The following is a 10,951-nucleotide window of genomic DNA, read 5'->3' on the forward strand; positions in this document are numbered from 1 at the left end:
CAGCAAGTTTTGACCAACTTTAATGCCGATGGAAGTTGTGCAAGGTGAAATGAGCCCAGCGCCCTGTTTTCAGTCAAATCTGTGAGCACCACTCTTTTTGTGTCCCTGTTGGTTTGTCTCTACATAACGGCTCAAGAGGTTCTTAAAATACAACCAAATAAAACAAGGAAAGATTTTTCTAAGGCACGTAAAAGTAAACACATTTAACATGTTCGTTTTTTAAAGACATATCCTGGTAAATTATTATTCCAAATTAAATTTAAAACAAAATGTGTTTTTTCCATGAGTTCAACTGTTCATAAATTGGGAGCAGAAACAAGAAATTTGGCCTCATGTGAAGGTTGTTTTTCATTTTATCTATTGCTTAAACTGTCAGACTTTTCTTTTCATAATCATTTTAAACATACTTCATTTAATATATCATATAATCTTTTTTTTTTTTTAACCAATAAAGTCCAGTCAAATTCATATCAGAGGGATTTATGCAAATGAGTATTCATGTGAATCGTTTCGCAGTGCTTACTGTAAGGTATAATATTTCCTGACGTTACTGATTTCCACTTACGTCTTTCACCTTTGACCACCGAACAGATGACTGCTTCATGGTTTCTTCATCCCCCCCCCCCCCCCCTCCGAGGACAGGCAGCACAGAGCCATGGCCTCCTGAGACATTCCTGACACGAGACACTGTTAAATAACTCAGCCTTTAGGCTCACCTTTGGCCTGTCAAAGTCCTTACACAGAGAGAAAGAGGGAGGGGGGGCGCAGGAGGAGGAGAGCAGGTTGAAGATATGATACAGATAACAGCTCGGCTGTGACAGGTGAACTCCTCCTTTGGTCTGGGACACTAAGCAGTGAAGAGCTGGTGAGTTTGATTTCAAAACACTCTTATTATTCTTTGTATACTTTTTTTTTAAATGTTTGATCCCATATCAGATAACTATTTGAAAACAAAGCAAAAGGACAATTTCAGATAGCCAAAAAATATCCAACATCACATGTTGCATTGAGCGGTTAGATCACCCACAAGGGGCTACACGTTAGAGTTAGAGTGAAGTGTTTAGAATCTAGAAAAGATCGTTCCTGACATTCTTTGGCAAACCCTCCACACATGTACAGGAATAAATAATGAATTTGCTTTGCCTTGACCCTTGACCCCTGACACATTCTATCGTCTGACCTGGTCATGCTGCTTCTCCCTTTTTTTTATTTTATTTATTTTTTATTCCACCTTATCTATACATCAGAATATTATTATTAATACTTATTTGTGTATATATATGTTTATTTTATTTATTTTTCACCAACAGAATATGGCGAGGTAGTGAAAGAGTCTTTATAAGTGAGTGACAGCAAGGGGGGATTGTATGAGGGTGGGATCTGTTTGTGTTAATGTGTGTAATTATCCAAAATTCAGTAAAAATAACTTTGAAGAAGAATCTAGAAAAGATAAATATAAGTGTGTTTTTAAATAAATTCAATTTTTTTCTCAAGTTTGGTAATTTTCCCAAAAGTGACCGTACAATATTACCTTTGTTAGCAAAAAAAAAAAACCCTCAGTGTTTTTGTCAAACTGATCATAGTGTTAAGGTTGTCCATTACATAGATTTAGTTTTAAGGGTCGACACGAGTCAGAAATGTTTTGAACCTTTAACATGTAGAACTAAATAAAGTGTTCTACTTTCTGAGCACAGACGATGATTTAAATTGTTTAGAGTGAGTCATTTTGCTTTTGTGTTTAACACTTTTGTGTTTGTGAGAAACAATTAACTTGAGGTGGCTTTTTGTGATAATGTTTGTTATGCTTTAACTCTTTATTGTAATCGTCGTATAATTGCCGTCTAATACTGTACATGTTTACGATCTGCATTTTGCTGTCAACTCATGTTAACACTCATAAAATCTAAGTTCAAAAAGAGTTTCTGAAGTCCATACAAATTCAGCTAAATGAGGCTAAGTTTGGGGGATGTATTTGTTTAATGTAATTGGTTTAAATATTGTACACAAAGTAAGAATCAATAAGTTTAAGTCCAGAGTTAGGGAGTATAGAAATTACTATAAATGTGTCACCGGGAGTTTTTGGTATAGAAAAAAATGGCACGACAACCTCTCTTGTAAAAAAAAAAAAAAAAAAAAGGCGTGTCAGTGTTCATCACATGGAGGTTCAAGGCTGTAGTAAACCAGTACCAGAAGTTCAAAAGGAATAACTGTTTCCAAACTACATCCCAACACATGTGCGGACAACAACAGTGTAATAATAATAAGAGGATTACAGTGAGAGACGTTCCTTACATTTAAAGTCCACGCTGTCATTTAATGGACGTCGTCATCTCAGTCAGCTGTAACCATTAACTGATTCCAGAGCTCTGGTTATTAAAGATTAACTTTTCATCTGAACTTATCAGCACTTTTAAGGCCTCTTAAAGGACCTGGGTAATCTGCTATTAAATGTTTATGGGGCGAGAGTATTAACAGGAGGAAGGTAGGGGGAGAGAGAGGACGATTGTCAACATCATTTTTTTTTCTTTCTTCATTTAAAACAAAACAACCTTACCTACTTGTTCATGTTAGGACATGGCCGGGTACAAGCCCAAGGTGATTTCTCTAAGCAAGAAGCCAGGTCAAACATTTGGCTTCTACCTGAGACAGGAGCATGGGGAGGAGGGTCACCTCATACGCTGCCTGGAAATGGGAGGTCCAGCTGAACTGGCTGGCATGAAGGATGGAGACCGCATCTTGAGGGTCGGGGGGACATATGTGGACGGACTGTCCCATTCAGAGGTAAATAGACTTGGATTTAACCACAGTGCACAATATTCAATAAGACCGATATGGAGGCCAGACAACGACAACATACTGTATATCAGAAGGGTTATGTGAATGAATCAATTATAATTGTAATTTGCCATCAATAACCAACATAATTTAATCAGAGGTGTCAGAAGTATTGACATTCATTACTCAGGTAGAAGTATAGATACTAGGGTTTAAAAAGACTTCTGTAGAAGTTGAAGTATCAACTCAAGCTTTTTACTCAAAGTGTAAAAGTTCTGGTTTCAAAACTACTTCAAGTATAAAAGTAAAAGTCATGAAAAAAATGCCATTAAGGAGAAAAGCTTCGGCCGCACCACAGGGGTCTATAGTGCACTACCCCACCTCCCAAAAAAACATTTTTCTAAAGGCCATAATGACTATAATGTTATATTAAAATGTTAATGTTGAAATATTTGGGATGCACCCATTTCAGCCGCATTGATGCCCATTGAAAATGAACGCATTTTAGTACAATGCGAATACATTAAAGAACCATATATGTGTACTACTGAGCATTAATATGTGTTTCATGGAGCGGAAGATATGACGACTAGTTGCCTATAAGTATTGTAATGGTGCAAACTGGAGAGGTTATCTGGATAGGTTTTTGTGTTTTTTTTTAATGATGACAAGCCGGAATGAAATAGGAGTAACGAGGCTATTTTTAAAATGTAAGGAGTAGAAAGTAAAAAGTCGGCTGAAAAATAATTACTCCAGTGAAGTATAGATACCCAAAATTTCTACTTAAGTAAAGTAACGAAGTATTTGTACCTCTGAATTTAATTATAATAAAGCATTCTCAAGTCTGAGCAAACATAAAATCATTCCTCTAAATATTCATAACAATTTCCCACCTTACTCTTTCTTACTCCCTCATATTATTTCTGCTTCTGTCATAATTAGATGGACGTATGGATGTTGGCAGGTAAACTTGTTAAGAGAGTCAAAGTATAAAATGAAGAGGACATAAATGAATAGACATCTATAAAACATCTACTTGCCCTTGGAAACAGCAATGCAGTGAATTTGGAGGCATGGTGTCCCTTATCTTCTAAGTAACATCAGCTAGCTTTGTTAACTTGCTCTCTGTCCCAAACACTCAGACAGAAAACTGAGGAAAGGCCTTTTAGGTACTCTGCACCCTCAGTCTGGAATCTGCTGCAGAATGACTTGAAACTCAAGCAGCTGGTGTCCTTAAAAAAAATTTAAAATCTAAAAATGTTGCTATTTCCAAATTCAACTAAAAGTATTGTGTTCTGGTGCATCATCTGTCTAAGCTGGCTGATCATTTTCTTTTGACATTTTGTCAGTTTCCAATATTTCAGGGCTCTATATTGATGGAAATAAACTGTGACACTGACAGGAATCTTGTTTTTATTTTTTTAATTTAACCGTTCTGACAGGTGGTGGACATGGTGAGAAACAGTGGAGCGACAGTGACGTTTCACATCCAGGACGAAGCCTCTTACAAGAAAGCCAAAGAGAAGGGAGTGGACCTCTTTGAACCTCAGGTCACACCGGTTGCCAACGGTGTCTCCAAGACGACTGAGAAACTCAAACTCTGCTATATGGTGAAGTCCAGCACGGGATACGGATTCTCTCTCCGCTCAGTAAAAAGTGAGCTGACATTCTGTTTTTTTCAAATGTTGTTCACGTTTAGAGGTTTAATTTATAACCTTACTGCACTGAAGAAGCACAGGTGGATGACCTCATGTCAACAGTGTTGGGCGTGTTTACAAGTGCAATGAAAGAACTTCTGATTACACCTGAACACACCACACACACAAGGTGGGACAGACTTCAAACCTTTAACCAGGGAGAGAAGTGAAACACTGCTTTACAGCCGAGTCTTAAGTTACTCTTTGATTTCTTCAATTTACAACTGATGGAGCTGATGGATCATTTGAGATAACTTTAGTTATATAACATCTTGTGCTTTATTATATAGCATCAACTGTATAAGTGTGTCTTGATATCTGTAATCAGTTATCCATATATCTTCAGACTATAAAGATGATTTATTCCCTTGACACAAGTGTTAGTAGTAGTAATCATTTATTTCGGTCACAAGAAAAAACAAAAACATTTTGACTGAAAAGGTGTAGGCTGAAGCTTTATCTTGTTACACCTACCCTCGTTACAAATCTTATTATTTAAGACACTACTAGTTTGGTTACAAAAAAACAAAACATATCAGAACAAAATTTGTTCCAAGAATTTCTTTCAAAACAAAACAAATGAAACAAAAACAAAAAAAAAAACAGAAGTCACACTCACAAAAAATAATCAAACCGACCTTTTATATTTGTTAAACACCATTTTTTAAAAACACAAATTTAAAGTTTAAGTTAACCCGTCTTACCCAAATACACCTGTTCTTTATGTTTGTCCTTACCTTTGGTTTTTCTATACACACCTGTTCCCCTTAGTTCATACCGGCTCTCTCTAGTTTCAAACAAACCTCTGAATACTGTTGGGAAGCAAATGATTGTACGCCTTGTACATTATCTGAGGAGTTTTTAGATCTACTAGATCGCTGAAAGTGTTCACTCGGTGTAGCCTCCTCTGGATCCAACAAATGGCTTTTTAAAAGTTTTAAAAGATAAGTAGGATTCCTGTTTTTATGCTTTAGATCATTTATTTATCCATCAATTATCTATACTGCGATACCAGCTGTCTTTGAGCGAGAGTCAGGGTACACCTTGGACTGGTCGTCAGCCAATCACAGGGCTGACACACAAGAGAGACAGACAAAAAATTCACACTCACGGCTACGGGGCGATTTAGAGTCACCGATTAACCTAACGAGCATGTCTTTGGACTGTGGGAGGAAGCCGGAGGGAAACCACACCCTAACCCTATGCACGGGGAGAACATGCAAACTGTACACAGAGAGGCTCCTGTCAGACAGAGAATTCAAACCAGGAAACGTCTTGCTATGAGGCTGCAGCGCTTACCATTACACCGTGCAGCCCTATTTAAAGGCTTTATATGCGATTTTTTTTGATCCAGCAGATGTCGTCCTTGAGCACCAGCATGAAACCAAAACAACTTGCGCTGCATTGTTGTGTTAGCATGCTAATGCTAGCGATCTTTATTATGCTCGTATCTTCACACTGCATGCAAATTTACCTGAAATGAGCGTGATCTAGAAACACAGTTAAGCAGTGAGTACAGTATGTTGTTCTTCTTTTCTCTAGTCCCTCAATTAAACAACTTTTATACACGAGGGGAGGAGTCAGCCGGCAGTCCGGGCGATGTAAACAAACTGAAGATAGGACTCTGAAAACTCTAAAAAACATCACAGACAGTGGGACCCGGGTGTTACACCCATTGTAGACAGTCATGACTCACAGAGTTATTTTCAGAGGATATACTTGATTTATACATTTAAGTGTGAAAAATCACACATAAAGACTTTAATGTATTTAGAATAAAGGATTTTTTTTATAAAGGTCAGACAGTCTGTCATGAAAAAATAACAATGTCAACAATCATATTGGAAGAATACAAAAGACCAGCCTAAAGGTTTTGCAATGGCTACACAAAAAAAGTAGATTGTCATTATTATCATTATAATAACTGTAAATGTAGGTTATTGTTTTTTAAAGAGTTTCATTTTTATAGTGGTCAAACTATTTGAATCAGTCTGAAGAGAACTGTCCATGTACTCTTACATCTCCTCTTAATAATCACATATCTTTCATTAAATCCTTCCTAGGTGAGACGGGTTTGTTTATGACCGAGGTGACCCCAGGAAGCATGGCTTACAAGGCCGGCGTCCGAGTCAACGACCGCCTGCTGGAGGTCAACGGGGACAATGTAGAAAGCGCGACGCACGAACAAGTAGTGGACATGATCAAGCTCGCCGGCAACTGCGTCATGTTCCTGCTGGTCGATGAAGAAACAGACAAGTACTACCAGAGCAAACACATGAAGATGGGAGCGTGGTTAGCCACGACCAGGTATCTCCCTCACAAGCCACGCAAAATCCACTTGACCAAGGGGTCTGATGGCTACGGCTTCCTGCTCAGGAAAGAGCCCAACCAAGCAGGCAAGACCATTATCTGTATTATATCTCTAACACTGGCTTCAGTTTTTTGGCTTTATTTCTTAAAATGTGCTCATTTTAAATCGATGCAGGGCACTTCATCAAGGACATAGAAAGAAACAGCCCGGCATTAGCAGCAGGTCTGAAGGAAATGGACCGACTTGTGGCCGTCGACGGCAAGGAAGTGGATAACTGCAGCCATGACCAGGCGGTGAATAAGATCAAGCAGAGTGGCAACAACTGCTGCCTGCTGGTGGTGGACAAAGAAACAGACCAAATGTACAAACTGGTGAGTCAGTGAGACATCATCAAACTTTGATATACACAACAGACTTTAGACTTTTAGACTTTATTGTCCCCGAGGGGAACTTCTTTTCCACAGCACCGTTACTGTCCTAACAGACGAGTCCCACCAAAGAACATTTATACACAGAAACACAGAGATAGACAAAAAGTCAAGAGGTCCCACTCTGGCCTGTTCAGCGAGGCCTTTTTATTCAGGGCCGTTATTACAGCGGGGATCAGGCTCCTCCCGAGGCGAGCTTTTCTGCACCTCATTGCTCTATACCGCCATCCTGAGGGGAGTGGGGCGAGGTGAGTGTTCAGTGGGTGTGTGATGTTCTATTAGTAGTAATCATTTATTTCGGTCACAAGAAAAAACAAAAACATTTTGAGTGAAAAGGTGTAGGCTGAATCTTTATCTTATTACACCTACCCTCGTTACAAATCGTATTATTTAAGACACTACTAGTTTGGTTACAAAAAAAACAAAACATGTCAGAACAAAATTTGTTCCAAGAATTTCTTTCAAAACAAAACAAATGAAACAAACAAAAAATAATCAAACCGACCTTTTATGTTTGTTAAACACCATTTTTTTTTAAACAAAAATGTAAATCTGGAAAGTGAACTACACATTCTTAATTCCACAAGTTAACCTCTTTTACCCAAATACACCTGTTCTTTATGTTTGTCCTTACCTTTGTTTTTTTATACACACCTGTTCCCCTTAGTTCATACCGGCTCTCTCTAGTTTCAAACAAACCTCTGAATACTGTTGGGAAACAAATGATTGTATGCTTTGTACATTATCTGAGCAGTTTGTTCTACTGAGGTTGCAATGCGTGTGACGGTCCTGTTATTGAGTTCTGTTAGGTCGGGTGTGGGGAGTTGTGGTTGTGATGCGTGTGAGTTTGGCCTTTTTTTTTTTTTTACAGACAAATCTATATTCTGTCGTTCTGATGTTCCTCACAGGGGAAAGCCACTCCGATGCTTTTCTTGGAGGAGTTTCAGGATTCCAACTTGCCGCCCAGTTACACAGAGGCCATCAAGTTACCTGCTCCAGTCCAACCATCCATACCTGTTGAGGTGAGGAAGGAGGAGCTAAAGCCTAAACTGTGTAAGATGGAGAAGACCGCCGCTGGCTATGGCTTTCACCTGAACGGCATTCAGGGCGTGTGTGGACAGTACATCATGGACGTAAGCATCACTAAAGATTTGCAGTATTAAAAGAAAAACAGCCTTATGTGTCACAGTTTTAAGACACACTTGTGTTTGTCCTGTAATTATATATCTAGATTTTTTGTTTTATTTGATGTGTTTTCTCTGTTGTGTCTTGGGATATTAAAGGTAAATATCTCATGTGATCCTGATTTCACTCTTGAAAAGTGTAACTAAGTTAAATGTTATGGTATTATTTTGGTTGATAAAAACTTGTAAGTATGACTGATGGAAAGCATGAAAGTAATAAGAATAAAATAAAAAATAAATAATTTGCAGTATTTAAAGAACAAAGTTTTAAGACACACTGTGTGTTTGTCCCGTAAGGTGGTGAAAGGTGGAGCCGCGGACAGGGCCGGTCTGGAGGATGATGACATCGTAGTGGAGGTGGACGGAGTAAACGTGGAGCAGAGCAGCCACGATGAGGTGGTGCAAATGATCCGCAGCAGTGGAAACTCTCTGGAGATGTTGGTCGCCAAAAAGAGCGTCTACGGCCAACTCAAAGCCAAAGGAGTGACCATCACTCGCCTGCTGCTCGGGGAGACCTCTTACGCTCAGGTCCACAAAGCAGACACCCCGGAGGTCAGCAAAGAGGAGAGACAGGAGGAAGAGGAGAGACAGGAGGAAGAGGAGAGACAGGAGGAAGAGAAGAGACAGGAGGAAGAGAAGAGACAGGAGGAAGAGAAGAGACAGGAGGAAGAGGCCAGACCTGAAACCCCCGCTGAAGCAGCCAGAGAGCGGGTGAGTCAGAGGAAACACAGTAACATGGCTGTGTGGTTCTACAATTCTACAATTCACTTAGCAGACTCTTTTATCCAAAGCGACGTACATCAGAGAGTAAGAACAACACAAGCAAGGATCTAGAAAAAAGGGAACAATGTCAGTAAGAGCAAACTATCAGCTTTGAGTCTGATTGGACACACAGGTGCTGACAGGAAGTGACCAGAGGCAAAGCACAACATTGAGGGCAGTTCTTGAGAGCTCTAATCAGTATAGAAACCATCTTATAAGTCGTCGTTATCAAACAAAAACCATCATCACTACCATCATCATCATCAATAATATGGAGACCATCATCATTAAGTTAGTAGGTATTCATGAAAGAGCTGGGTCTTTAGCTTTTTCTTAAAGGTGCAGATCGAATGGAGTTTGGAAGTTCATTCCACCACTGGGGGGCGAGAGAGGAGAAGAGTTTAGTCAGTTCTAGGGATGTTAGTTTGACTGCTATATATATATATCTCAATCTGTGTATATGTTACCTGATAGGTTATCTATTAAAACACTTTTTATTTTTATTTATGATGCAGAAAACAATGCTTGGGCATATTTAGAAAATATGTCATCTGGTAGTTACCAGTGTTGTCTGACATCCCCATGAAGAGAAACTGAGCTGAGCAGACACTTTGAAATAGTCACAATGGATAACAATAGTGAATACTCTTCAATCATTTGTCTGTGTTTGATTGTTTCAGAAACAGTGAGTTCTGATTATTCTTTTAGAGAGATAGGACAGTGGATAGAGGTGGAAATCAGGGAGAGAGAGTGACATGTGGGATAGGAGCCCCAGGTTGGATTTGAACCTGGGCTGCCCGCTTGGAAGACTATAGCCTCCATATGTGGGGTGTGCACTAACCACTGCGCCACCAGTGCCCCCTGATTATTCTTTTGCCACCAGGAGGTCCATGCTTATTTTGTACTATACTTTCTTCATGATAAAATATCTACAAAGCTAAAGGCATTCCGAGTTACCAAAGCTTTACTATATTATTACCATAATGCAACAAATTAAGATCATCACTGTTGGAGCTATTTAATTGTTGTTAAACTTAGTTTTGGTGTTTAGTTTATTAATATTTGGGTGTTGTTGTTTATTTAATTATTCTACACGTTAATAGATTTTGGGTAATATTTTCTTTTTGCTAGTTGTTTGTTTAGTAAATTTAGTTTTGCATTAGTATTTTTGTTAGGTATTTGGGTAACACTGTGGGCACTAGAGGTTATTTAAGTAAGAGGCAGGTAGAGGACCAGCATGCACCTGGGTGGGCCTATGAGAGGCAGCAGGAGACATGATTATCTTTGTTCTTTTGTTTGTTTTCTTTTGAACCAAATAAACATGCAGATCTCTTGCATGGACAGTGGATTTCTTTTGCCTGCGTACATCACATTCCCATGGTGCATCAGTGGTCATTTGATTATGTTTGATATTAGTTTATTTAGATTTTTTGTTTTTGGACAAATAGCCACTACAATCACTGTTGAAAACAGCTAACCTGATATATATCAGCAGGTTATCAGCTGTTTTCTACCTAATAGCTGACATATGAAACAATGCTGCATGTCCAAAATAATTGGTTTTATTTTTTTCTCTCTTCCAGACCTCATCTTCATCATCATCTTCATCAAAAGAGAGTTTGGATGAAATATTCTAAGAAGCCACCGAATGACCTCCAATCCCCGGTTTCACATTTGTCCATTCTTAATGTTGATCCGTTTGTTGTTGTTGTTGGGTTTTTTTAACAATCAGCTCTTCACGCAGCCCGAGTAAAGCTCAGTGTCAACACCTCGATCACAGTGGAATAACTGCAT

General features: G+C 38.9%; 1 protein-coding gene across 1 annotated transcript in view; it reads left to right on the top strand.

The window, feature by feature from the left end:
* The first annotated feature begins 707 nt into the window (after positions 1–707).
* Positions 708–10,951, top strand: part of pdzk1 (PDZ domain containing 1) — a 10,839-nt gene continuing 595 nt past the window's right edge. The window contains exons 1-9 of the mRNA XM_061053460.1: positions 708–865; positions 2,572–2,781; positions 4,218–4,431; positions 6,536–6,868; positions 6,958–7,154; positions 8,120–8,344; positions 8,693–8,974; positions 9,059–9,106; positions 10,741–10,906. Coding sequence (XP_060909443.1) covers positions 2,575–2,781; positions 4,218–4,431; positions 6,536–6,868; positions 6,958–7,154; positions 8,120–8,344; positions 8,693–8,974; positions 9,059–9,106; positions 10,741–10,794 — 1,560 coding nt within the window. The 5' untranslated portion in view covers positions 708–865; positions 2,572–2,574 and the 3' untranslated portion in view covers positions 10,795–10,906. The remainder of the gene's footprint in view (positions 866–2,571; positions 2,782–4,217; positions 4,432–6,535; positions 6,869–6,957; positions 7,155–8,119; positions 8,345–8,692; positions 8,975–9,058; positions 9,107–10,740; positions 10,907–10,951) is intronic.

This window comes from Labrus mixtus, chromosome 13 (genome assembly GCF_963584025.1).
Source record: "Labrus mixtus chromosome 13, fLabMix1.1, whole genome shotgun sequence".
Classification (NCBI taxonomy): domain Eukaryota; kingdom Metazoa; phylum Chordata; class Actinopteri; order Labriformes; family Labridae; genus Labrus; species Labrus mixtus.